This window comes from Cetorhinus maximus, chromosome 17 (genome assembly GCF_964194155.1).
Source record: "Cetorhinus maximus chromosome 17, sCetMax3.hap1.1, whole genome shotgun sequence".
NCBI lineage: Eukaryota > Metazoa > Chordata > Chondrichthyes > Lamniformes > Cetorhinidae > Cetorhinus > Cetorhinus maximus.
This window is the reverse complement of record NC_135895.1, coordinates 19,842,333-19,870,227: the sequence shown is the minus strand read 5'-3', so window position 1 is coordinate 19,870,227 and position 27,895 is coordinate 19,842,333. Positions and strand designations below refer to the sequence as shown.

The window sequence follows — 27,895 nt, the reverse complement described above, 5'->3', positions numbered from 1 at the left end:
GGGCGGGGGTGACGGCGTTGGGGGGAGGGCGGGGGTGACGGCGTTGGGGGGAGGGCGGGGGTGACGGCGTTGGGGGGAGGGCGGGGGTGACGGCGTTGGGGGGAGGGCGGGGGTGACGGCGTTGGGGGGAGGGCGGGGGTGACGGCGTTGGTGGGCAGGGCGGGATGGCCGTGACGACATTGGGGGCGGGGCGGGAGGGCCGTGACGGCATTGGGGCGGGGCGGTGACGGCTTTGGGGGCGGGGCGGGAGGGGAGGGCGGTGTTGGGGGGCGGGGCGCCGACTCGGTTCTGAGGGGAACAGGGGTGTTCCGCCATGTCTGGTTGCGAGATGCAGATGGAAGGCGGCAAGCAGCTGTTCGCTCAGGCCTCGGCCGTCTCCATCCACACCGGCAACATCGTTAACTGGAGCCGGCTAAAGAAGAAATGCCCGACCTCGCCCAGCGAGGAGGTGAGCTGGAAGCGGGGGGGGAGCCGAGGCCGCGCCGCAGCTCAGGCCGCGGGGGAGGGGGGGGAAAGTTCCTGCTGAGCGGCGCTGCTGTCGGCTTGTAGCAGGCCCGGCCTTGGGGTCCCGGCCTTACCCCTCACTCACTCACTCACTGTCTCTCTTGCAGTTACAGGATTGTATTCGGGAGACTCTGGAGAAATGGTGTTCTCAGGTCAGCCCTGAGTTGCTGAAGGTGAGTGAGCAGTGTCTATACACTCAGTACTGGCTGGTTACATAACGCCGGGAAATGGCCATTGCTGACTGCTTTTTGAGGACCCGCGGGGGGCGGGTAGTTTGCAGTAAAAACCACCTCCTTGCAGAGGATGATCCGGCACAGAAGGAAACCATTCGGCACATAGTGCCTGCCTTCTGAAAGGATTATCTAATTAGCCTCACATATGGACATTCGCCCCAGCGGTGCATACATTGTACATACCTGGGTATGGCTAGGTTCAGGATTTTTTTTAGTGTAACAAGCTAGTGGGAAGACTGGTTGCAGTTGAGATGTCAGTCGTGGCTTAGTAGCACTCAGCACTTAGAAGGTTGTCAGAAAACCCATTGCAGGACCCGAGCAGAGAAAAAAAAATCAAGCCTGACATTCTGGTGCAGTACTGAGGGACTGCTGCACTGTTGGAAGTGCCATCTTTCGGATGAGACATTAAAACCAAGGTAAAAGCAAAATGCTGTGGAAATCTGAAATAAGAACAGAAAATGCTGGAAAAACACAGCAGGCCTGGCAACATCTGTGGAGCGAGAAGTAGAGTTAACGTTTGGAGTCTGTATGACTGACTGTCCTTCAGACTCTTCTGAAGGAGAATCATGCAGACTCGAAACATTAACTCTGTTTCTCTCTCCACAGATACTGCCAGATGTGAATTTGTCCAGCATTTTCTGTTTTTGGTTTATATTAAAACCAAGGCCCTGTGTTCCCCTGTAGATGGGCATAAAAATTCCTGTGGCACTATTTTGAAGACCGGGGTATTTTTTTCCAGTTGTCCTGGTCAATATTTATCACTCAATCAAAATCAAGAAAGCAGAATTATCTGGTCATTATCACATTGTTGTTTGTAGGGGTTTGTTGTGTATAAATCGGCTGTTTTTTCTTCTATGTTACAATAGTGATTACCTTTTCAAAAAAAAATCCATTAGCCCTACAGTGTTTTGGAATGTCCTGTGATTGTGAAAGGTGCTATTATATATACAAGTATGTCTTCAAAGAGAAGCAAAGAGGGATGATGAGGAAAGACTGGCAGGCAACATAAAGGGGAATCCCAGAGTCGGCATGTAAATAGTAAGACGGTGGTAAAAGAAGTAGGGCCAATTAGGGACCAAAAAGAGGATTTACACTTGGAGGCAGGGGGCATGGCGGAGATGTTAAATGAATACTTTGCATCTATTTTTACCAAGGAAGCAGGTGCTACTACGGCCATGGTGACAGGCGAAAACTCTTGTCACTAGAAGGTTTCAAAATTGATAAAGAGGAAGTGTTGGATAAACTGTCGGTTGTTAAAGTTGACATAGCACCAGGACCAGATGAGATGCATCCAAGGATATTGTAGGGAATAAGAGTGGAAATTGCAGGGCACTAGCCATAATCTTTCAGTCTTCCCTAGACTCGGGAGAATTGCAAACATTACATCCTTGTTCAAAAAAAGGTTGTAAGTGTAAGCCCAACAATTACATACCTGTCATTTTAGCTTCAGTGGTGAGGAAGCTTCTAAAAGCAGTTATTCGGGATAGAATTAGTAGTCACATGGAAAAATATGAGTTGATTTTGAAGAGCCAGTGTGGATTTCTAAAGGGGAAATAATGTTTAACTAACTTGCTGGAGTTTTTTGAAGAGGTAACAGAGTAGATGAGGATAATGCTGTTGATGTGGTGTACATGGACTTTCAAAAGACATTCGATACAGTGCCACACAACAGACTTGTGAGATAAGTTATAGCTCATGGAATAAAAAGGACAGTAGCAACATGGATACAAAATTGGCTGAGTAATAGGAAACAGAGGGTAATGGTCAATGGATATTTTTCAGGCTGGAGGAAGGTTTGTGTTGGGGTTCCCCAGGGGTTGGTATTGGGACCCTTGCTTTTCCTGATGTATATTAATGATCTAGATCTTGGTATGTGGGGCACAATTTCAAAGTTGGCAAATGATACAAAACTTGAAAGCATTGTAAACTGTGAGGCGGACGGTATAGAACTTCAAAAGGACATAGACAAGTTGATGGAGTGGGCAGATAGGTGGCAGATGGAGTTCCGTGCAGAGAAGTGTGAGGTGATGTACTTTGATGGGAAGAACATGGAGAGACAATATAAAATAAGGGGTATAATTCTTAAGGGGGTGCAGGAGCAGAGGGACCTGGGTGTATATGTGCATAGATCATTGAAGGTGGCAGGACAGGTGGAGAGAGCAGTTCATAAAGCATGCAGTATCCTGGGATCCTGGGCTTTATTAATAGGGGCATAAGAGTACAAGAGCAAGGAGGTTATGCTCACCTTATACAAGAGACTAGTTACACTTCAGCTAGAGTATTGTGTACAGTCCTGGGTGCCACATTATGGGAAGGATGTGAAGTCATTGGAGAGAGTTCTAAAGAGGCTTACAAGAATGGTTCCAGGGACGAGAAACTTCAGTTATGAAAATAGTTTGGAGAAGTTGGGACTGTTCTCCTTGGAGAGGAGAAGGCTAAGAGGAGATTTGATAGAGGTGTTCAAAATCATGAGGGAGCTAGGTAGAGAAGATAGGGAAAAATTGTTCCCACTCGCAAAAGGATCGAGAACAACAGGGCTCAGATTTAAAGTGATTTGCAAAAGAAGCAATGTGATATGAGAAAAAAACTTTTTCACACAGCGAGTGGTTCGGGTCTGGAATGCACTGTATGGAAGTGTGGTGGAGGCAGGTTTAATCAAGGCATTCAAGAGAGTCTCAAGAGAATGGCACTGAGTCATAATGCTCATTTGGAGAGCCAGTGCAGACACAATGGGCCGATTGGCCTCCTTCTGCACTGTAACAATTATGTGATTCTATTAATGTATAAATACTATTTTTCTTACTGTTACGTTTTAAAGTCAGTGCCACTTGAAAGTAGTTTTTTCTCCACTCTGTGATTTTACATTTCTCTTTTGAGATGCTTCTAGCCCCATTCTGATACTTGGGCATAATGTGTGAATCTCCAAATGTACCAATAGGTTTCTATTTCCCTCTACAAACTTGAAATACAATCTTAAAGATGTCTTTTTTTTGGTTTTCCTCTCTACGTCAAAACTATTTTAAAAATTCTTTCACCGGATGTGGGTGTGCTTGCTGGGCGAACATTTGTTGCCTATCCCTAATTGCTCTTGAGAAATTAGATAGGGGAGTCTCCTTTTGGAGATTCACTTCCTTTTTAAAAACAAAATTAAACATGTTAAACAGATACACACTAAAATATTGCAGGTTTGGTGCTAGATTTATCAGTGTTATTTCTCTCCTAATAATTTCAGGGTTAACACACTGTAATACACCAGCAGTTTATGGAACACTGTTCGTGTCTCAGTCATGCTTGTCAGTAGGTTATTGTAATTTGATGGGTTGTGAATTTTCTTTATTTTTGTAGCAGATTTTTATTTATTATGCTGTTGCTGAAGGTTGTGGGTCCAAGTTTTACTTCATAATTTGAGTTCATAATCTAGACTGACTTTAGTGCAGTAATGAAAGAATGCTGTGTTGTCAGAGGCGCTGTCCAGTGGTTCCGACGGGCATTACAAATTCCATGGCACCATTTTGAATTTAATTGCAACATTCTCCTAGAATTTTGGTTCAGGTTTAACCTCTGGAAACAGATCAACTGGTCGTTCATTTTATTAGCTGTTTGTGGGACCTTGTTTACTGCACTTCATTGGATGCTTAGTTCTTTGGGAAGTCCTATTATGCTATATAAATGGAACTGATGTATTTCTGTCCTGCCTCTGTCAATAGTAGGCAGTGCCGTAGGTGCGTGGATATTGACTCTCCTGGTTAACTCTAACCAAGGTGATCTATGACAAAGTTGCTTGATGAAATGAGAGAACACACATGGAGTGCTGTATCCCCCTATATTCTCTCTCCACATGGTGGCAGTTCTCCTAAGTAAGCCAGAGCAGGAGTGTCCAAGCTGTCTGGGTTCCTGACATGAACCTTGGCAGGCATGAGTAAATCAACACTTCCATTAAATAGCATATATGTTAAATTACAAGGTGACAGAAATTTTAGTGTTCTGACGTAGGATTCATCTACCCCATGAGGTGCCATCACTACGAGCCCAATCCAAAGCCCTATGCCCATGACATTCAGATAGCAAGTAAAAGTATAGGTTGTCTGGGAAAACTCAGCAGGTCTGACAGCATCTGCGGAGAGGAACACAGTTAACGTTTCGAGTCCGTATGACTCTTCAACAGAACTAAGGAAAAATAGAAAAGAGGTGAAATATAAGCTGGTTTAAGCGGGTTGGGACAAGTAGAGCTGGATAGAGGGCCAGTGATAGGTGAAGATAACCAAAAGATGTCATGGTCAAAGAGGTGTTGAAGCTGGTGATATTATCTAAGGAATGTGATAATAAAGGTACAGATAGCCCTAGTGGGGGTGGGGTGGGGGGAAGGGATCGAAAAAGGCTAAAAGACAAAGATAAAACAATGGATGGAAATACATTTAAAAATAATGGAAATAGGTGGGAAAAGAAAAATCTATATAAATTATTGGAAAAAAGGGGGATCGGAAAGGGGGTGGGGATGGAGGAGAGAGTTCATGATCTAAAATTGTTGAACTCAATATTCAGACCTCCCTGTCGCTTGCCATTTCAACACTCCACCCTGCTCTCATGCCCACATGTCCGTCCTTGGCCTGCTGTATTGTTCCAGTGAAGCTCAACACAAACTGGAGGAACAGCACCTCATCTTCCGACTAGGCACTTTACCGGACTGAATATTGAGTTCAACAATTTTGATCATGAACTTTCTCCTCCGTCCCCACCCCCTTTCCGATCCCCCTTTCTTCCAGTAATTTATATAGATTTTTCTTTTCCCACCTATTTCCATTATTTTTAAATGTATTTCCATCCATTGTTTTATCTTTGCCTTTTAGCCTATTTCGATCCCTTCCCCCCACCCCACCCCCACTAGGGCTATCCGTACCTTTAATATCACCAGCTTCAACACCTCTTTGTCCTTTTGTCTATGACATCTTTTGGCTATCTCCACCTATCACTGGCCCTCTATCCAGCTCTACTTGTCCCACCGCCCCCCCCACCCCAAACCAGCTTATATTTCACCTCTTTTCTATTTTTCCTTAGTTCTGTTGAAGAGTCGTACGGACTCGAAACGTTAACTGTGTTCCTCTCCGCTGATGCTGTCAGACCTGCTGATTTTTTCCAGGTATTTTTGTTTTTGTTTTGGATTTCCAGCATCCGCAGTTTTTTGCTTTTATCTAGGTTGTCTGGATCCCGGGCCTGGAAAGCAAGTATTAGTAGGTTATTCATTTGTATGTGTTACAAGAGAAGCTTGGTCTTTCTCTTCACATTTGCACCTTTTAACAAAATAGCAATGGTTGGAGCTTTTAGTTTAACACCCTGAGACCACTTGTGTTCCCAGTCCCACCCTACCTGAATTCAGCTAACTCTGAATGCAGAGGCAATTCCTGGGTTCTGCATGTCTTGATGGCTCAGTAACGCAATGGATAATGCATTTAAAGATTTAATTTTTCAAACAATGCAGTAATTGCGAATTATTTTCCACTGCCTATGCCTTGTGTGTTATGGCACCTACGCTTGTGAATTGGCTGGAGGAACGATGTTCAATGAGATATATATACTCTGTTAAAAACAGAATTGATCGGTGAATTACAACAGTGATTTTCAGCATTTTCTTTTCACTGATTTTTTTTTTCCCTCCACTTTTGATTAACCTAGTAATGCGAGTGATATGTGCTTTGCAAAATAGATCTGTGATTAACTTGCTACTGCATTGTTTTGGTATGCTGTGTTCAATGAACAGTGACAAAAGCTTTCGATGGGTTCAAAGTTTAGAAATGTCTAAGAAGCAGCTGGAAAATATTGTTGGTTGTGTCCAGGAGGACGACTTACTCTGGGAAGTTCTTTGCATTATTTGTTGGCTGACAAGGCCAGCATTTATTGCTAGCCCTTGATTGCCCTGAGCAAGTAGTGGTGAGTCACCACCATGAACCGCTGCAGTCTGTGTATTGAAGGCACATCTATAGTTCTCTCAGGGAGGGTATTCCAGGATTTTGACGCAGTGACAATGAAGGAATGTCAATACACTTCCAATAAAAACAAAAAGTGCTTGAAATACTCAGTGGGTCTGGCAGTATTTGTGGAGGGAGAAACAGAGTTAACATTTCAAATCTGTGGCTTTTTATCGGACCACATGAACCTTTCTGATGAAAGGTCACAGATTTAGGGAGATGGTGGCGTAGTGGCAATGTCACTGGACTAGTGATCCAGAAATCCAGCTGGTGGGATTTGAATTCAATCAATAAATCTGGAATTGAAAACTAGTCTCAGTAATGGTGACTATGAAACTATCGATTGTTGTAAAAACCTATCTGGTTCACTAATGTCCTTTAGGGAAGGAAATCTGCTATCCTTACCTGGCCTACATGTGACTCCAGACCCATAGCAATGTGGTTGACTCTCAACTGCCCACTGAAATGACCTAGCGAGCCACCCAGTTCAAGGGCAATTAGGGATGGACAACAGATGCTGGCCTAGCCAGCGATGCCCACATCCCATGAAAGAATATGAAAAAAAGCACTTCAGCTGCCACCACAGTGTGTCAGTGGTGGATGGAGTGCCATGATGTATTTTGTACTATTGTTGTACATTTTGTACTATTATTGCAAAGATATGTTGTACTGATCTAAGTAAACAGCTGTTCTGTATGTTCATTCACTGTGAAACAGGTCTTGTATTAAGCCTTAACTTAGCATGTTGGTTCAGTGTGGCTCAGAGAGACTCAAGTACAAAATGCATATGTCTAGTTCAGTTGCCAATATTGCATTACCTTCGTCCCCTCCAGGGCCAAGCATTTGTAAAAACAGATATTGGGAAATTACTTAAATTGCACGAAACTAAATTACATAGACGTTTATGGAAGTGATTGATACTTTCCCACATTCAGTGACAATTGGAAGCCCCAGTTTGTAACATGCACCCAAATTACTGCTCTCGTTACATATGAACATATGAATTAGGAGCAGGAGTAGGTTGAGATTGAATATATCCCTATGTACATACAAGATGCTGCAGCTTCCAACCCGACTGCAGCTGTGGTTTCATTTTGTTTGTACGAGTAGTAATAGAACCAAATTCCTATGGGAAAGACAGTTAACTTTCAAAAGGAAAGATGCATATTTGCAAAGCTAACTAGTTGTATTGTAAGTAGCACATCCTTCACCCTTTCCAGGAAGAAATGATCACGAGGACTTTGATCAGTTTATCAACTTTAGCCTACACATATTTGCAGTGAGCAGCTACAAGTGGCAGAAAGCATTATCAGCAGCAAAGTTGTTTCATGGGTGTTTCGAATCTCCAAATTTCAGTGTCTTCCTTTTTTCTTTGTTGCAGGAGCCGCCTGCTACGCTGGAGTGTACTATAACTCAGGATGTAGACTCAATAAGCCCTGAGGAGAGAGAGGAAGTAAAAGTGTCAGGTAATGAAGAAGGGTACAGGCTCTGATATTTATGGAGATTGCAAGGGTGCATGTCAGTGGCTTGGAATGCAGAGGTCCTGCTTAATTCAATTCAATGCAAGAACTCGTTAGAATTTTTTAAAATTCCAGTTCGTATCCCATGGCCGGCCAGATTAAGAGGCTGCCAGGTGGAAAAATCTGTAGTGCGAGGCAGCTGCTGAGAACAGTCTGTGGCAATCGAGAAGGATGGGAATCAGTGGGGAGCATTCAAACTGAAGGAGACATTGTGGTGGGATGGGAAATGGGGTAAGATTTTGTTTTGGGCGGGGAGGGGGGGCTCTGGAGGTGAGCACTTCTCATGATTCTGAACAATGCTGGAAAAGCCCTTACCTGCTTGATGTGGCAGCGCCCTCCTTTCTTTAAGTTTCCTGAGCCCCAGAAAATTTAATCCACGGTTGTTGAATTGAAATGGTTGTCAGATCTAAGGGTTGCAGCCTTGTAAGTGTATTAAAATCACTAACCCACCTCTCCAGCCCCAAAGCCATCACGATTAAACTAGAAGTAAGAACAATCATGGTGTAAAAACAGAAAATGCTGGAAAAACTCCAGATCTGGCGGCATCTGTAGAGAGACAGTTAACGTTCTGAGTCCAATGAGACTTCTTGTCATGGTGGGTTGGGGCCATGTCTCATGGTTCTACCAATTCATTCCACTGTGCTCCCTCCCTGACCATATCTTGTCCATCAAGGTTTGGGGGAGCTTAAAATTCTCTCGTAAGGTGTTTTGGAGACGGCAACTTTTTCTTTTCTCTTTTCTTTCTCCCCCTCCCTCAATTCTTTGTCCCTTTCACTAGATTATTTCATCCTCAGTAAAAGAGCAGCATGGCTGAACTTGCCAACTTTGTAGATGTTGTCAGAGAAAGAACTACCCTAGTAGCTCTTCATTTACTCCAATCGTGATGTATCTGTGTTTTAATAACTACTGAGACATTCAAATGAAAGCTAAATAAACACGAGAGAAAGGAGGTTTAGGATAAATTGACAGGGTGAGGTGGTGGGAGGAGGCTTGTGTGGAACATAGCAGCATGGACCTGCTGGATAGAATGGTCCTATCTGTGTAATTGATGTGAAAAATATATAACACCTCTTCCATTATCCTTTCAGTGCTAACTTCCTCTTTAGGCTTTTCCCATGTTACGTGGGGTCATCTCAATACTGGTTGATCACCCTTCATGTCAGCCATCATTTGTTTTGGATTTGGTGGTGATTTTACGGCCGGATGTCTTTCCTGCTGCTAACCTTCCCCTTTATCTGGGCTAAGAAATAGTAACAATACACACTGGCTTGCCTGCACCAATAGCTGGGTTCTTCTGTGGCCAATAAGCCCTGGAGTGGGGCTTGAACTCTGGTACTTCCAGTTCAGAGGCATGAGCACAATTAACTGCGCCACTCAGATTTTCTTTCCAGTACTAATCCTGAATCTATGCTCCGCATCATCAATTCACTGACTGGGTGAAACCTTTCACTTATTACCCTCTTAAGCTGTATCACAATCTTTAACACTAGAATTAGATCTCCCCTTAGTCTCTCCTGACCCAAATTGAGCAGTTCAAGTTTTTCAAGTATCATTATAACTTAGATTTTGATATTTGTCTAGTGAATCTGTTTCCATTCTTCAATAAGCATGGTTCCCAGCAGTGGCATAACCAATGTACTGTACAGCTTCATTGCTTTTATATTCAATGTCCCTGTACAATCAAATACATTTTCCCTTTTTATGTCTTTTCAGCTTTCAATATGTGTCTACGCCATTGGACCTCTGTTCTGCATTTCATTGAGACTTTCACTATCTAGGGTATCTTTGCATTCTTTGTTCTTTCCCCTAAGGCTTACCTCTCTGTTAAACTGCATTTTCAATGTAAGAGCGCCTGTTCCAAGTTGCAGTTAATAAAAGATTCTGACTTCCAGTGTCCCAATCAGTAAAGTGGAAGCAAACACTGGCAACTTCATCTATAACAAAAATACAACATTAAACCAGGAATTAAATGTTCAATGGGTGCTGAGTAGAGCTGTGACCTGCAGGTGGACCTTCCGTTTTATGTGAATTTTTTGCACTTAAAATATTTTGAGGCGAGTTCTTGACTGTTTTGCTGTCTTTACATTTGTCAGTATGTTCATTATATGTGCTTTTAGTACTTTCATTTGCTGTGTGCAATCTTTTGCAAACTAAAATAAAAACAGTTATCAGGAACCTTATCTGTTGCATTAGTCAATCACATGCGTTTTTTTTTTGCATGCAGCAAAGCTTTTTCTAAGTGACCCTGACTCCTCGGGCATCAAGGATGCTGTGGAAAAAGGTAAGTGCCAGAATTGAGGTATTTTGATTTTTGTTTGCTCTTCAATGTACTTTGTTATATTTGCATCATTTTTAAATGTATATTCAACATGTTTAGAAATAATCTAACCACAATGTTAGTCAGTGGGCATTTGTTCAAATGATCTATCAGCTTAGTAATGATGAGTACAGTGACGTAGAGAATCCATGGTATCATGTTTTTATACAATAGTTTTGGGTTGTTATAGCTGTAGATGCAACTGCTCCTAGCCATATGGGCTTTCACTGCTCTGCTGCCAATCTCTAGATCAAATTTCACTTTTTAAAAGAAAATTGGCAAACACAACACAACCATCACAAGGATTATCAGGGATAGTCAGCATGGTTTTGTTAGGGGAAGGTTGTGTCTTATTAATTTAATCAAATTTTTTGAAGAAATAACAAGGAGGATTGATGAGGGTAGTGCAGTGAATGTTGTCTACATGGATTTTAGCAAGGCATTTGACTAGGTCCCACATGGCAGACTGGTCAGAAAAGTAAAAGCCCATTGGATACAGGGAAATGCGGTGAGTTGGATTCATAATTGGCTCAGCGACAGGAAACAAAGGGTAATGGTTAATGGATGTTTTTGCAAAACTGTTTCCAGTGATGTTCCACAGAGCTCGGTGTTGGTTCCCTTGCTGTTTATTGTATATATTAATGATTTGGACTGAAATGTGGATGGCATGATTAGGAAATTTGCAGTTGACATAAAAACTGGCCGTGTAGTTGATGGAGGAAAGGATAGCTATTGTCTCCAGAATGATATCAATGGTTTGGTTGAATGGGTGGAAAAGTGGCAGATAGAATTCAATCCAGAGAAGTGTGAGGTAATGCATTTGAGGAGGACAAACAAAGCTAGGGAATACACAATAAATACGAAGTTATTGGGAGGGGTAGAGGAAGTGAGAGACCTTGGTGTGCATGTCTACAAGTCCCTGAAAGTGGCAGGAATGGTGGATAAAATGGTAAAGAAAGCTCATGGAATGCTTACCTTTATTGGACGAGGTATAGAATACGAAAGCAGGGATGTAATGATGGAACTGTATAAAGTGCTGGTTAGGCCACAGCTGGAATTTTGTGTACAGTTCTGGTTGCCACATTACAGGAAGGACATAATTGCTCCAGAGAGAGTACAGAGGCGATTCACAAGAATGATGCCAGGGCTTGAAAATTGCAGCTATGAGGAAAGATTGGTTAGGCTGGTGTTGTTTTTCTTGGAACTGAGAAGGGTGAGGGGTGACCTGGTTGAGGTGTACAAAATTATGAGGGGCCTCAATAGGGTAGACAGGGATGCCCTGTTTCCTATAGAGGAGAGGGCAATTACCAAGGGGGCACAGATTTAAGGAGATTGGTAGAAGGATTAGAGGAGACATGAGGAAAAACATTTTCACCCAGAGGGTGGTGAGTGTTTGGAATGCACTGCCTGGTTTGGTGGTGAAGGCACAAGCCATCAACTCATTTAAAAGGCACCTGGATTTGCACTTAATGTGCTATAACCTGCAAGGCTACCGATCGGATGCTGGAAGGCAGAGTTAAAATGGGCAGCTAGTTTTTTTTATTTTTTGGATGGCACAGACATAATGGGCTGAATGGCCCACTTCTGTGTTGTAACTTTTCAATGGTTCTATGGTTCTATCTCAATCCAAACAATTAACTACACAACTTATCTAGTGTATTTATAGAAAAGATTCATTATTGTAAAGGAGCATCTTTTCAAATAACAAACATACCAACCTCTGAAATTTCATTTCGTTCCCATGTATTCAACAGGGTACAACAGATCAATATTAGTTAGTCTACCATTTGTTCTGATGGTAATATGCTTCCCAAATTTTAAATAGTTAATTAGCCAACATGGAATATTACATTGATATTTTTTCATTCACATTTAAGTGACTAGTGAACCCAACTATAAGAAATACTTGATAAACTTTGTCACTTGCATTATGGTCAGGTCCATTCGTTGTTTGAATTTGATATAGTGAGAAGTTCCATGAGACCTCACAATATCCAGACAAGACAGTTCATCTTAAGCGTATGTTACGATAGAAAATCCTTCTTTCTCAATATATACAAGATTTTTTTTTAAGTTGGCATAAACACAGTGCATCATTGAATATTTTAAATATATTAGGAGAAAAAATTCCTCCTATGAAAAGGTTTAAAATGGTGTGTATGCCTTTTGGGAGGAATTTCCTAGGCAGACCTTTCATGAGTGAGTGATATTCCATAGGCCCTATAGTCATATGCCCTAATCATTGTGAATTAACAATGGCATGAAAGGTGCTATATAAAAACAAGTTCTAATTTAAATCAGCCTGTGAACTCAAAATGATTACGCCTCATATGCTGTACATCTCGTATCATGTAAAAACTAGTCTGTTCTGTCTGTAAGTAAAAAGAATTTCTGTAAATACTCAGCAGATGTGACAGCATGTGTGGAGAGAGAAAAAGAGTTTGTGTTTCAGGTCTATGACCTTTCAATGGAACTGGCAAAATTTAGAGATGAAATAGGGTTTAAGCAAATACATAGTGAAAGGGCAGGAGAAGAATAAAAGGGAAGACCTACAATACAGTGCAGGAGTCAAAAGAATTTTTTTCTTCAAGGGCTCTTTTTGAGGAAAAGAAATGCCTGGCATAATTTTCTCGAGGGCTACTTTTTGATTTTGGGGGCTGCTTTATGGTTTTCGGGGGCTCCTTTTCCATTTTAACTAATTTCTTTATTAGGTGGTACCAGATAACGCACAGCAAGCTCCCACGAGCAGAAAATTGATAACCAGATATTCTGTTTTTGGGATGTTGCTCTCCCAAGTGGGATGGTGAGGAGGGGAATAAATCTGGGGAGATCTTGGTGATGCTACCGTCCTTTCACCTCATGACCTATGTTTAAACCTGGCTATGTTTAAACCTATGGCTTATGAGAGAGACACTCTCCTTTCCCTTTGCTGGCTTAAAGGATACCACATGAAACAACTTTTCATTGGGCCTGGGGGCCCACCCGGTCTACAAATACAGCCCCAAATTGCCAACCTCAGTCTGACAGGCCATGTGAATGGCTGGTGAGTAAAATGGAAAGTCACATTGTGCCATCGGATAGTCATCTTCATTTTGCACAGGGTGGCCCCAAGTCCACTTATCTAAAATTTGTTTATTGATGGAAAGCCTTTTCTGTTTTTGGTCCATCCTGTGAGGTTTCTATGGCCTCAAAAAGCATTAGCATTATGAACAATTTTTCAGTGACTATTCAAAATGCTGTGGAACAGACATGAGTATTTCAGAAGTAATTGAAGCAACATCTCCGGCAACTTGCCCCAGTGTTGTAGCATCCCAGACAACCTGCATCATGTCTGCCACACAGCATCCAAGAAGCATAACCTGCTCTGTTGACAGCTGTGTCTCTCCTTTTGCAACTGAGAAGGGAAACTTTCAAAGTCGAAGGCTGCAGCTGCCAAAGAAAATGTTTGGCTAGTGATGGGAAGAGAAGGTAATCCCACACCATCTATCGCCAACTCGCTTTTGAACGGGTGACACAACATTAAAATGTGTCATTCCCCCCCCTACCCACCCTGCCAAACCAAAGGCTGAGGGAGCCAGTCCCAGTTCCCCCAACAAGCTCCTTCTGCCCCAGGCCTGAAGAAGCAAAAAAAAAAATTCTGTTTCCAATGATTCCCTCGCCTCTAGGTGCTGGACATGAATGCTGCACCAGGCCTTGACACCCCGTGTGCAACTTACACAGAAGAGTGACTGACGCATTAAACCAAAATTGGAGTTGATAGAAACAAAGTAGTTTTATAAGTTTAACAAAAAAACCTAGAGCTACATGTGACACAGTGAAAACATAACCTGTCATGATCTGTTCTTCATGCCTCATTACTGGTTTCCAGCCACCACCTTCCTTCCTCTCATCGTCCAGCAGCTGGTTGAAAAAATTGGTGACAGCACAGCTGAAAGTTTCCTGCATGGCGGCAGCAGGACCAACCAGAATATCTGCTCTTCGACCTCCAATTATAGGTTCCTTCCCTCTTTCCCTTGCTGTTCCTCCAATCATAAATTCTGTTTCTGGAGGAGCAGCAAAAGAGGGAGAGAAGGAATCTGTCATTGGAGGAGTGGAACAGCGAGCGTGCGAGAGGAGGAGCAGTTCCTCACATATTCTCTCTCTCTCATGCTCACTACTGCTCCAGTCAGAATACCTGGGCTGACCTTTCAATAATTTGAATTTTCACCCCTGTCTGATTTTTCGCAGGCTATTTGTGATTTTTCTAGGGCAAATTTGCCTGTGTATTTTGAACCCTGATGGGGTGGAATGCAGGAGAAATGAAATGAAAAAAAGGTTGATTTTTTTTAAAAATTCATTTACGGAATATGGGCATCACTGGCGAGGCCAGCATTTATTGCCCACCCTTAATTGCCCTTGAGAATGTGCTGTGGTAATGTAGAGAGAAATACATAACGTTTCAGGTCAATGACCTTTCAACAGAACTGGAAACATTTACGGATGCTGTAAGACTTGTTGAGTATTTCCAGCATTTTCTGTTTTTATTTCAGAATTCCAGCATCCGTAGTGTGTTTTGCTCTGCTCTCTGTGTTCAGGAGCTGTGTTCATTTTTATGTACAGGGATCAGGTGATTGCAGTATTTAAATATTTATGTCTCTATCATTTTGTCTGTAATATCATTCTGTGCTAACGCAGTAATGTTGTCTGTTGCAAATGTAAACACTGTGCTTGGAACAGGCACTGAACCTGGCTTGGGAATATTCAAACCGCAAATGGTTTACTACTGTTGCTGAGGTCATTCCAAATAATGTGTGCTTTTTGGCATCTTTTAAATCGTTGAACTAATATAATCTGTGAGAACATATTCCATAGGTAACAATTAAAAAACCTAGGAACAACTGCGAGCCATCTGTCTACTTGAGTTCAATTGGCTCTCAGTTTATAATTCACATTTGAGAGCTGAGATTTGGCCACAGCCTTGAAATCACACTGATGTTTGTGATTACTACGTAGAGTAAGCACGAGATAGCTTTAAACAGTTGGGATCTCTTCGCAATGTGCTAGCTGAAAGGCGCATTCATTGATTTGCGATGATATTCAAACAGAAGGACCAAAATTGTGGTGACGTTTGCAGTTAACCAACTAGTAAAAATCTATTGCAGGATGATTTTCTAAAACCGAACAAAACTGCATGTTCTAAGCAAGATCTTCTTGAAATGAGTTCTTGGAGAAAATGTTCTATTTATGACTGACTTGCAGGTGCAGTTGACCTTTGAAACATTCTTCTATGAAGGACACAATTAAGGTGTCCTGAAGAATGGAGATACTAACAGCAGGTAACAATACCGCAGGCACTGCTACTGGTTCCCATGATCATATTTTGCCAGATTACAAGAACAGGGCCAGGTAGCTCCAGTGCCTCTTGGCTTCGGTGCACTTTTAAGTCTTTATTTGCCTGCTCCCTGTAATATTCACTTGTCATAGCTGTCTTTTTTTGTGTGAAGGAGGATACAACTTGACTGTGTATTTTTTGGTTCTTAATGGTTTGCACTCCTTTCTTTTTAAAAAGTTAACTCGCAGTGTACCCTGTGTTGATAGTTTAACAAAGCTAGGAGTTTGCTACAGGCAACATGCATGATCTCATTCGGCAGCATACCAGTGAGCCAGTCCACTTCCATGTCTTTTATTTGAAATAACTAGTTTTCCTAAAAGTGGCTTTCAGTGGGATAGTGAGATTATGTTTGTATACTAGTAAAAGACATCAGCCAGTTAATGTGCCAGTCTCCGTAAAAATGTAAAGTTTTTAATGCCCTAAAGATACATGAATGTGTTTGAATTTAAATTTGATCATTTGTGGCATTTGTTAATGACCACACAGCTGTTAAAAGGTGCCTGCTGTCACTACATTCTTATTAGTCTTCTGCCAAACTGCAAATATACAATGAAATTGCCAGTGTCCTTTGAAATTATTTTCCACTATTGTCCAAACTTTCAACATGTTGACCCTTGGGTCTTTTTTCCCCCTCCAGAGATTAGTGCTAGTTTTAAGTTATACGGTAAGCTTCCTCATGAAGGCCAGCAATCTTCTATTCTACTGAAAGTGTTTTTCAAATGTTACCGTTTTCGAATTCTATTTTTTGTTTTTACTAGCTATCTGATTTAGAGGAGAAAAAAGGTACTCATTAACATTCAAATGTTGTTGCCCAGGAAATAACCCGCATTTTGTATTTAATGCAGCTTGTTCTGCGCTTGCAGTATCACAGCTGGACTCTGTGATTATTGCTCCTCCTCCACTTGAAGACGGAACTAGTCTTTCTCTCTCGCACCTGCAACCATATTGGGAAGAACTGGAAACTCTTGTTCAAAGTCAAAGCATTGTAGCAATTGGTACATCTGATTTGGACAAAGTACTTTTAGAGCAACTCTATCAGTGGGCTCAGGTAATAGCAGGTTGAGATATTCTTCGATAAAGTTCTCTCCGATGTTCCCTCTAAGCTGATTGGGTGCGCAGCCATACTGCAATCTGGAATGTACTGCACAGTGCAATAAACAGGTCGTGAACGACAATGAAAAATTAGATTGAACGTTGGTCTGTCTGTAGATATGAAGACTATTGAATTTGCTGCTGCCTTTTAAAAAATCCCATCATTTGGGTTTATTAGGAATACCCCTGTATTCTTGCTTTTATGATTCAGTGATGGCATTAAAATTGTACAAAGTGGGTTGAGTTGGGGACATTGACCAGGATTTCTATTCCTGGCTCCCATCCAGTGATCCATGCTGTAAGTGTGTGTGCGAACGCTGGGCAATGATAGGATCAGCTTGGCTCAGTTCTCCCAGGTTTAATTCTTAATCTGAGTAGAATTAATTGATCTCAACTGGTATACCAAATGAAGGAGCTGCCATTGACCTCAGTGTCCCAATAACACTACAGTGGGAGGAAAAAGTGGCCAAGGTTCTTGCTCTTGATAGTTATCCAGTGCCTTGTGCTGAAAGATGTGTTCGTAGTTATAGGGTGCGAACATGGGATAATGGGAGGAGCAGGTCATTTGACCCTTCGAGCATGCTCTGCCATCCAAATAGACCATTTTCCTGCACTTTCCCCATATCCCCTCATGTCTTTAATATCTAGAAATCTGTCAATTTCTGTCTTGAGCATGCTCAATGACTGAGCCTCCACATCCTTCTAGGGTAGAGAATTCCATAGGTTCATCACCCTCAGTGAAGAAATTCTTCCTCATTTCAGTCATAAATGGCCGACCCCTTATTCTGAGACTGTCCCCTGGTTCTAGCACCCCCACCCAGTGGAAACATCCTTCCTGCATCTACAGCCTTGACAAACTTGTTGGAGTTTTCTGAGGATGTTACCTGTAGCGTAAGGTACAAGGGAGAACCGGTGGATGTGGTGTATTTGGATTTTCAGAAGGCTTTTGATAAGGTCCCACACAGGTGGTTAGTAAACAATCAGAGCACATGGGATTGAGGGTAATATACTGGTACGGATTGAGAATTGGTTAACAGACAGAAAACAGAGAGCAGGAATAAACAGATCATTCTCAAGATGGCAGGCTGTTACTAGTAGGGTATCACAAGGATAGTGCTGGGGCCACAGCTGTTCACAATCTAAATGATTTGGATGTAGGGACCAAATGTAATATTTCTAAATTTGCTGATGACACAAAAATGGTGGGAATGTAAGTTTTGAGGAGAATGCATGGAGGCTTCTAAGGGATTTGGACAGGCTAAGTGAATGGGAAAAACATGGCAGATGGAATATAATGTGAACAAGTGGGAAGTTATCCACCAGTAGAAAAAACAGAAAGGCAGAGTATTTCCTAAATGGTGAGAAGTTGGGAAGTATTGATGCTCAAATGGACCTGGGTATCCTTGTTCATGAGTCATTAAAAGCTAGCATGTGGGTGCAGCAAGCAATTAGGAAGGCAAATGGTATGTTAACCTTCATCACGAGGGGATTTGAGTACAGGAGTAAATTATCTTGTTGCAATTGTATAGAGCCTCTGTGAGACCGCACCTGGAGTATTGTTTACGGCTTTGGTCTCCTTATCTAAGGAAGGATACATTTACCATAGAGGGAGTGCAATGGAGGTTCACCAGACTAATCCATGGGATGGCGGGATTGGCTTACGGGGAAACACTGAGGAAACTGGGTCTGTATTTTCTAGAGTTTTGAAGGATTAGAGGTGATCTCATTGAAACTTACAAAATTCTTACAGGGTCTGACAGGGTAGATGTAGATGGGATGTTGCCCCTGACTGGTGAGTCTAGAACCAGGGGACACAGTCTCAGAATAAGAGGTAGACCATTTAAGACTAAGATGAGGATGAATTTCTTCACTCAGAGGGTGGTGAATCTTTGGAATTCTGTACCCCGGAGGGCTGTGGAAGCTCAATCATTGAGCGTGGATCCTAATGACATCAGGGGATATGGGGAATAACACAGGAAAGTGGCATTGAGGTAGATGATCACCCATGATCTAGTTGAATGGGTGGAGCAGGCTCGATGGGCCGAATGGCCCACTGCTCCTGTGTCCCTATGTACCCAGTCAAGCCCTGTAAGAATTTTGTATGCTTCAATGAGATCACTTCTCATTCTTCTAAATTTTAGAGAATACAGGCCCAGTCTCCTCAATCTTTCTTCATAGGACGATCCTGCCATCCCATTGATCAGTCTGGTGAACCTTTGCACTATCTCTGTGGCAAATAAATCCTTCCTTGAGTAAGGAGACCAAAACTGTGCAGTCTCACCAAGGCTCCTTTTACTCCTGTACTTAAATCTTCTTGCAATAAAGGCCAACATACCATTAGCCTTCCTATTGCCTGCTGGACCTGCATGTTAGCTTTCAGTGACTTATATACAAGGACACCCAGGTCATCAACACTTTCCAATGTCTTAACATTTAACAAATACTCTGCATTTCTGTTTTTCCTACCAAAGTGGAAAACTTCACATTTTTCCACATTATATTCCATCTGCCATGTTCTTGCCCACTCACTTAGCCTGTCTAAATCCCCTTGAAACCTCTTTGCACGCTCCTCACAACTTACATTTCCATCTAGTTTTGTGTCATCAGCAAACTTGGAAATATTACATTTGGTCCCCACATCCTAATCATTGATATGGATTGTGAATAGCTGGGGCCCCAAGCACAGTAGGATTAAATTTGTCCATGATATCCCCAAACGAAAAACCTCTAATTCATTGGACTCATGCTGGAGGATGGCAATTCTCAACAAGAAATGGTTTAGAAATGCTTCACTTTCAGAAGGGCGGGTGTTTGGAGATTGACTGTACAAAAATATTATCTCCATTTGTGATTTTGTAACTTATAAATGCTATACTTAAACTCCCATTTTCTGTTTATTTATCGTTATGTTTTTTGGTTTTGATTCGAAACTACAAGCAGTGCAACTCAACTGCAAATAGTTTGGTGCACTGGAGTTCAAAAATTGCATCAGTGTGTTTATCTAGTGTTGCCCTTAACTGTTCGTTTTTCCCCCATTTCTAGGTGAAACCTAGCAGCAACCAGGTAAATTTAGCTTCCTGTTGTGTGATGCCACCAGAGCTTACTGCCTTTGCTAAGGAATATGACATACAGTTACTGACTCACAGTGACCCTAAAGGTGAGATGAGTGTGTGTGTGTGTGTGTAAGAATCTGTGTACAGCTGATGTGCAGACTCTATAATAAATGCTTGGGGCAGAACTTTGCCCTTGGCGTGTGGGCTCGGTGGGGGTGGTCGGGCCCACAATCGGGCCCGGAAGGCAAATTCACACAGGCAGGCCAATCAAGGCCCTCCCAGCATGAGACGTGAGCAGCACTGCTGAGCGCTGCCTGTGCGGGCAGGGGGAGGAGTGCAAGGTGGCAAACGTGACCTTGGCGCATGCGTGCGAGTGCACGCTACATGATCTCCCTGAGGCAGAGAGCTGCCTCGGGGAGATGAAGATATATCAAAAAAAAATTTAAAAATAAAAATGTGACTCTGTCACATGAGCAGGGGCATGTTAGTAATGAAAAAATAAAGTTTTTATTTGCTTTTGGAAACCTCATTCCAACCATGGATGAGGTTTCCAAAAAAGTGCAAAGGCCGCTTGGCATTTTCCCCTGCCTGCCAACTGTAAGGTTGGACAGGCAGCGAAAAGTTTCTTTTAATTTACTTGTTAATGACCTTAATAGGCCTTTTAATTGTCGGCGGGCGCGCTGCGGACTCTGGCGTATGCCTGTCGACCGAAATATTGCGTGAGTGTGCGATGACGTTGGGACGCATGCCCGTCGTCATTTTAGGCGTGCGCCCACCTGCTGAGCTAAAAATTTTACCCTTGGTGTGAGGGATAGGAACTAGTTGTAGCTTGCCCTTGAGGGTTAGTGGGGTCCTGCTGGATCAGTTCCTATCTCCACTGCCATTTCTTTTGTCCTATCATGAAATTGGTAATACAGCAGGGATGTGTTCTACTGATGTCCTCTCTAGACTTGGCTAAATAATCACTACACAGCCCAGGGAGTGTCTGTGTAGTGTTTAATTATCAGGAACATCACCGCTGAACTTAGACCTTTTCCTCAGCAGGCATCCACATGTATATACCAGGAACCCAGACTGAATATTCTCTCCAGAATCTTTTCAGCATTATAAGAACATAAGATAAGAACTAGGAGCAGGAATAGGCAATTCAGCCCCTCGAGCCTGCCCCGCCATTCAATACAGTCATGGCTGATCTCATTTCGGCCTCAACACCAGTTTCCTGCCCTCTCCCCATAACCTTTCAATCCATTACTAATTAAAAACCTGTCTATCTCCTTAAATTTATTCAGCGTCCCAGCATCCACTGCACTCTGAGGTAGTGAATTCCACAGATTCATGACCCTTTGAGAAAAGTAACTCCTCCTTATCTGATTTAAATCTACCACCCCTTAGCCTAAAACTATGGCCCCTCGCTCTAGAATGCCCCACAAGGGGAAACATCCGCTCCACATCTACTTTGTCTATCCACTTTAGCATCTTATATACCTCCATTAGATCTCCTCTCATCCTTCTAAACTCTAGCAAGTATAGGCCTAAACTGCTCAATCTCTCCTCATAAGACAAGCCCCGCAACTCTGGAATCAATCTAGTGAACCTCCTCTGAACCGCCTCCGATGCAACTACATCCTTCCTCAAGTAAGGGGACCAAAACTGTGCACAGTACTCCAGGTGCGGTCTCACCAATGCCTTGTACAGTTGCAACAACACTTCCCTATTTTTATACTCTATTCCTTTAGCAATAAATGCCAAAATTCCATTTGCCTTCCTTATTACCTGCTGTACCTGTATACTAGCTTTTAGCGATTCATGCACGAGGACACCCAGATCCCTCTGCATTGAAACATTCTGAAGTTTCTCTCCATTTAAGTAATAAGTCACCTTTTTATTCTTCCGACCAAAATGGATAACCTCACACTTATCCATGTTAAACTCCATCTGCCAAATGTTGGCCCATTTACCTAACCTGTCCATATCCCTTTGTAAATTTCTTATTTCTTCATTGCAACTTACTTTCCCACCTATTTTGGTGTCATCTGCAAATTTAGCTTTGGTACCTTCTATCCCTGAATCCAAGTCATTAATATAGATTGTAAATAGTTGGATCAAACCCTGTGACACCCCACTAGTTACAGCTTGCCATCCAGAAAAAAACCCATTTATCCTGACTCTCTGCTTTCTGTTGGTTAGCCAATCCTCTATCCAAGCTAATATATTACCCCTAACTCCGTGTGATCTTATCTTGTGTATTAATCTTTTGTGCGGCACCTTATCAAAGGCCTTCTGGAAGTCCAGACATACTACATCTACAGGATCCCCATTACCCACTTTGCTTGTCACATCTTCAAAGAACTCTAGCAAATTAGTCAAACACGATTTACTCTTCATAAAACCATGCTGACTCTGATGGATTGGATTTTGACTTTCCAAGTGCCCCATTACTACTTCCTTAATAATGGATTCCAACAATTTCCCAACAACAGACGTTAAACTAACTGGTCTACAGTTTCCTACTTTCTGCCTCCCCCCCTTTTTGAATAAGGGCGTTATATTAGCATTTTTCCAACACACTGGAACCTTTCCAGAATCCAGGGAATTTTGGAATATTATAGCCAATGCATCCACTATCTCCGCTGCCACTTCCTTTAAGACCCTGGGATGTTGGTAATCAGGTCCTGGGGACTTGTCACCCTTTAATCCCAATAGTTTGTTCAGTACTTTTTCTCTAGTGATGGTGATTGTTCTAAGTTCCTCCTTCTCTATACCCTCTGCACTACCTGTTACTGTTGGAATGCTGTGTCTTTCCAACTGTGTTAAACTGCATGTTCTAGTGGCTCAGCTGGATTTCAAGATGCCTTAGTACAAAGAAATGCACCAACCAATTCCACTAAAAATAAAGATCATTTACTACATTCCTTTAGTGATATTTTGCCTGCACAATAGCAGCTTCACCACCACCGCCTCTAGGGCAACTGGAATTGGACAATAAATGCTGACCTTGCTATTAACGCCCATATCCTAAGAATTTTTTTTTTAAACAATAGCCACCACATTAAATTGCTACATTTCAAGTTCTTCGCAAGTGAAGCAGTTTGGATTGTTTTCAGATACTTAGAAAGGCATTATGGAAGTTTTTTTTTATTTTCTAAAGCACCGAGCTGACCGTTTTAAATAACCCTGTACTAAATGTCTTATTTCTTTTTTCTTTAAGAACTGATACCCATGTTAAGTTTTCAAGAGGCTGTGATTGCCAGCATTCAAGACAATCTGGCATATGAATGGATAACGAAGTGGGTGCTGCGCTATTCAGTAATTGTTAAAAGCAGAGGAATTATTAAATCCAAGGGCTACCTCGTATATGCTAAAAGAATTAATTACTAGGATCGTCTTTGACGAGAAGCCAGCTGATTTGAATAGCACTTTTATAAACCCAATTTATGCATGATACGCAAAGGAAGAAATCTTAGAAGCTGCACTGTTGACCAAATGCCTTTTGATCCTTTTTGATGATTTATTACTGGGTCCAAGATAAATTGCAAAAGGAAAAAAAAATTCAGAGTTGAAAAGAATGCATTGTAAAAGCAGATTGTGTTTTTCATACTCTATGCTGTTTCTACCTGTTGATTTAACTGGCTGTTCTGTTAAATTCCTTTTTTTCTTTTAAGTACTTTTGGTTTAAAAATATGTGAAGAGTGCATTTACTTTTTGTAGTTCATATATTTTTTTTGGGAACAAGACATGGGTACTTGTTCAAAAGACACTAACAAATAATAACAACAAAAACTTCAGACAGGTGCAGATCACAATTTACCCAAACAAGCATCAGGCTGAATCCTTGATGAGTTAGATGTGCTGTTGGCAAATGCCTAAGTCATTGCTATTTATGCAGCTAAACTTTTTCTATTTTCAAGTAGTTACTGTAAGTAGCTACTGCTTCTAACATTACAAAATGTTGGTTATGGTAATGTTTTTAAAAAATAACATTTTATCTTTTTTGAAGAATTGCTGCTGTGTATCAAGAAAACCTTGATGTACAGTTACTGGTATTTGTGATGGAATGAAACATTTCCAACTCCCACCTGCTTCTATCATTCTCCACTGTCTTCAGATCAGCTAAGAGAAGGATGTGTTTGAATATGTGGATTCCAATGGTATGCAAAGGATAGACAAGTGGACTCTGCTGCTTACTGAAGCAAGCCCACAGAATAACATCAGCCCAGTCTGGTTGGTTTTCAGCAAATCACTGACGACTCTTGTATATTTTATTCATGCCAAAAGGATTACTAATTTTTGTAGTTTAACTTAAATAAAAGTTAAGACAGCATATTGCTTTATTATGTGAGAACATAGCATCACTAAAGGTTGTTGCGTTCCCTGCCACAGCATTATTGTACTGTGATGCAGTCATTTGATAATTGGTGAGTTTGGTGTTTAGGTTGGCTGACGTGGATGTTATGAAGCAGCGGAGTACAGAGCAAAGTTGGTTGTCAAGCAGTACATCACACTGAGTGGGGCTGAACAGTAGTAGTGGAGATTTCTTTGGGGCTCCTTTTTGTTGGCAGAAGTACAGTGCTGCTGTCCACTTGTAATTGGTGGGATGGATGACACTATAACATGCCGCCATCTTTCTGTACACATGAGTGCATCACGTGAGCCACTTTCAAAAATAATTAAACCACAAATAAAGTGATATCAACCTACATGTTCATCTACTGGCTGTTCTTGAAGAAAGTCTTGACCATAAATCATGGGTATGCCACTCTGGAGCATTATCCTTAGCAAAAGTTGACAAATTGTAACTTGGGGCCACTTTTGGCCATAACTTATTGCTTTTTTTTAAACTATCAACTTTGTGCTTAACATGTTTAGGCTGAAGTACTGTATAAGCTTGAATGTATAGTAGTTCTAATGAAATGGTACATATCTGGAAATAGTAAATCTATGATAAAATGTTATATTTTGTTTACTTGGCTATGTAATGGATTTGAGGTGATTTGCACATTAAAAGTGTTGATCTAAATGCCTCAGTGATTTTTCTGTTTATTCCATGTGTTCTGCCTTTGCATTAAGTTCAGAAACACATTTTTTAAAGGAATCTATATGTAGTGGCTGCAGTTCTGCACTATTGCTCATGCTTAGGTGAAGGACATGCTGTTTTATCATCAAAGTGTTCTTAGTGTGACGAATAGTGTTAACAGTAAGTCAGGTTGACACATTTGTGATGTGGAGATTGTGAAACAGGCTTTTAATATAGATGTATAATATTTGACCACCTGTACATGCGTCAGCTGAGCTTTACATTCTTCACACTTGTCTTGAGAGCATGGAAAGACTAAATGCCAGTTTGTCATGATGCAGGTGTAAGGCTTCTCGGCGGATTTAAGAATGTGAATAATTGCTTTTCCCCACTTCATAAGTAAACGGTTGATATGTAAGGATGGCAAATTGAAGTTCAGGTATTCTGATACCTGTAATACATATCACTTCCATTTGGAAACATCATGGAATTAGAACTGATCAAGATTTCTGTTTGAGTTATAAAAAGATACCTCCTCGTTTGAGTCAGTAAATCCACTGAGAGGTGGCTTTTTATAGAAATAAGTAAAATACTAAATAATAAATTCAAAACTTAAATATGACCAAGGAGCGCAGTTTAAAAATTGTGAAAGATGTTTAGGGCAGATATCAGGAAGAACCTCTTCATAAAAAGTGATTGATGAAAATTAGAAATGGTAGAGAGAGACCAAAACCTTAGATTCATTCAAGCAACAAATGTGATAGGGAGAATATTGTTTTCTTAAAGTTCTAGATTGATGAGCTAAAATTCGAGATTGATGTTCCCTCATCGATAACAATCGTAAACAATTGTCATTTTTCCTTATCATTTTCTCCCTGCTTTCTTACCTGAAGGTACTGATCCTGGTTGGGGGGTATGGATAATTGGTTCCCTCTGGTATCTTACCCCCAGCTCAGAATATAGATTGGCTATTGTCGTCATCAGCGGTCCCTCGGAATCGAGGATGACGCCCGTCAGATTTGGTGAGACTTCAGATGACTGAGGAGCCCAATTCTGGGTCCACGTGTTCTTCCACAGTGGGGGCACGTTGTTGTGCAGGGGAGTGGAAATCACAGCCATGGGTTGGCTTCCTTCTCCTCCCTCTGGCACTGCTGTTCCACCCCGCTGTCGAGTTGCTGAGCCTTGAAGTGGCTCTTTGCACTGATGGACCAAGTGGTGTCATGCCGAGCAATCGCATTATTCTCCTCCCAGTCAATGGTGTTAATGCCTCCGTGCTTTAGGGCAATCTTGAGCATATCCTTATACCTTTTCCTTTGCCCACTCTTTGAGCGTTGGCCACTGGAGAGCTGCGAGAAGAGAACCTGCTGAAGGAAGCGGTTTTCGGGCATCCGGGCTCAATGGCCTGTCCATTGGAGTTGGTTCCAAGGAATCAGCGCTATTTTATTTACCTACAGAACAGAAGCTGCATTTAACAAAATTACTTCCTGAAATTCTCGAGACTTTAGATGTGAAATATGAATGCAAGCATAACTCAATTTTGCAAATTTGGGGAATTTAACTGTAAACCTGTCCTCCAAATGGTAGATTTATACTTTATATATAGTACACCGCTTTATTAATGCACTTATCTGTTATTGATAAAGGGACTGATTTTCAAGAAGATTTTAGGAAATAGAAGCTGCAACATATTGAAAACCTAGTCTCACTTTCATGATTTATGCTGACATTCCAGCTACAAAGTTTTGTCACAATTTGACACTCATTATCTCTTTTAAATCTCTAGTTTATTCATTCATTATAGCATAAATGCCCTTGTCATCACCACATTTGAGCAAATGTAGACCTAATCATTTCAAAATCTGATTCATTTGTTGAATTGAATTTTAAATTGTCAATCTTCAAATCCTTGTGAAGCCAACCGGCTCTGTCTCAGAACCTCGTTTAGCTTATACTGCCTTTCGGTATTCGATAAACCCCTCAATCTGGCCTTTTGTGTATCCTGCCTCCTCTTTGCCCTACAATTTCTAGTGGATTCTTCAGCTGCCTCAGTTTTATTTATGACATCCCTAAACCTCTGGTATCTCAATTTTCTCACTTTAAAAAAAAATGCCTTCTCAAAATCTTCCCTTTTGGTCATGGTTTGACCTTTGTATCTTTTAATGTTTTTTTTTAATTCTATCTCCCCTGCCCCTCGCAAAGCTGCGTGGAAAGTTCTGTGCATTACATGTGCAAAATAAATCTGTGCTGTTGCAGTTGTCAAATATGTTCTGTGTTTGTTTCTTAATCATTCCATCTTAAAGTGCACAACCCCACCTAATGTTTTCAGTCCATGCGCAACAACGTGGGTTTAATCATCAGATCGACCTTCCAGTTCATTGTCTGTTCTGGACCATCACCTACATTATTGATGTACCTCATTGCTTGTCACCCTGTTACATATTTTGCACCATTAAAAATTAAGGAATGAAAAAGCAAATTATTACAAGCCTAGAGGGGGAAAGAAAAACAGACTATACGTCAGGCCAATCGGCATTCAGGGCGAGAAGAGCCGGTCAGTGTCTGAGCTCAGCCATCTGCAAACAGAGGATGGAGCTGCATTCACTGTCCAAACCAGGGCTGCAGTGTGTGTCCCAGGGACAGACACAATGTTAAATGGAAAGGTTTGAAACAGCCTATGGCTGCTGATGATCTCAAACTGAATGACCGACATCAATATATTATTTGTTATGTGTGTGTGTATATATAAAGGACTGCTAGTCATCCTCTCTGGGCTGATCTGAACAGTGCGGACTGTTCGAACTCGGTACCAATCGGACGCGATGCCGAGG

The 27,895-nt window shown here is 41.6% G+C and overlaps 1 protein-coding gene across 1 annotated transcript; it reads left to right on the top strand.

The window, feature by feature from the left end:
• The first annotated feature begins 270 nt into the window (after positions 1-270).
• On the top strand, positions 271-25,070 carry gclm (glutamate-cysteine ligase, modifier subunit). Its single transcript, XM_078560808.1, has 7 exons — positions 271-448; positions 612-677; positions 8,082-8,166; positions 10,445-10,501; positions 16,754-16,956; positions 20,043-20,157; positions 23,262-25,070. The coding sequence occupies exons 1-7, from the start codon at positions 314-316 to the stop codon at positions 23,429-23,431; spliced, it is 831 nt and encodes a 276-aa protein (XP_078416934.1). The 5' UTR covers positions 271-313; the 3' UTR covers positions 23,432-25,070.
• Positions 25,071-27,895: the final 2,825 nt, after the last annotated feature.

What these genes read in the sequence shown, in the direction of transcription:
- gclm (XM_078560808.1), top strand. Translation starts at nt 314, where the DNA reads ATGTCTGGTTGCGAGATGCAGATGGAAGGCGGCAAGCAGCTGTTCGCT. An exon ending in TCAGCCCTGAGTTGCTGAAG is followed by an intron (nt 678 to 8,081) that starts GTGAGTGAGCAG and finishes TCTTTGTTGCAG; the next exon opens with GAGCCGCCTGCTACGCTGGA. An exon ending in GACTCACAGTGACCCTAAAG is followed by an intron (nt 20,158 to 23,261) that starts GTGAGATGAGTG and finishes TTTTTCTTTAAG; the next exon opens with AACTGATACCCATGTTAAGT.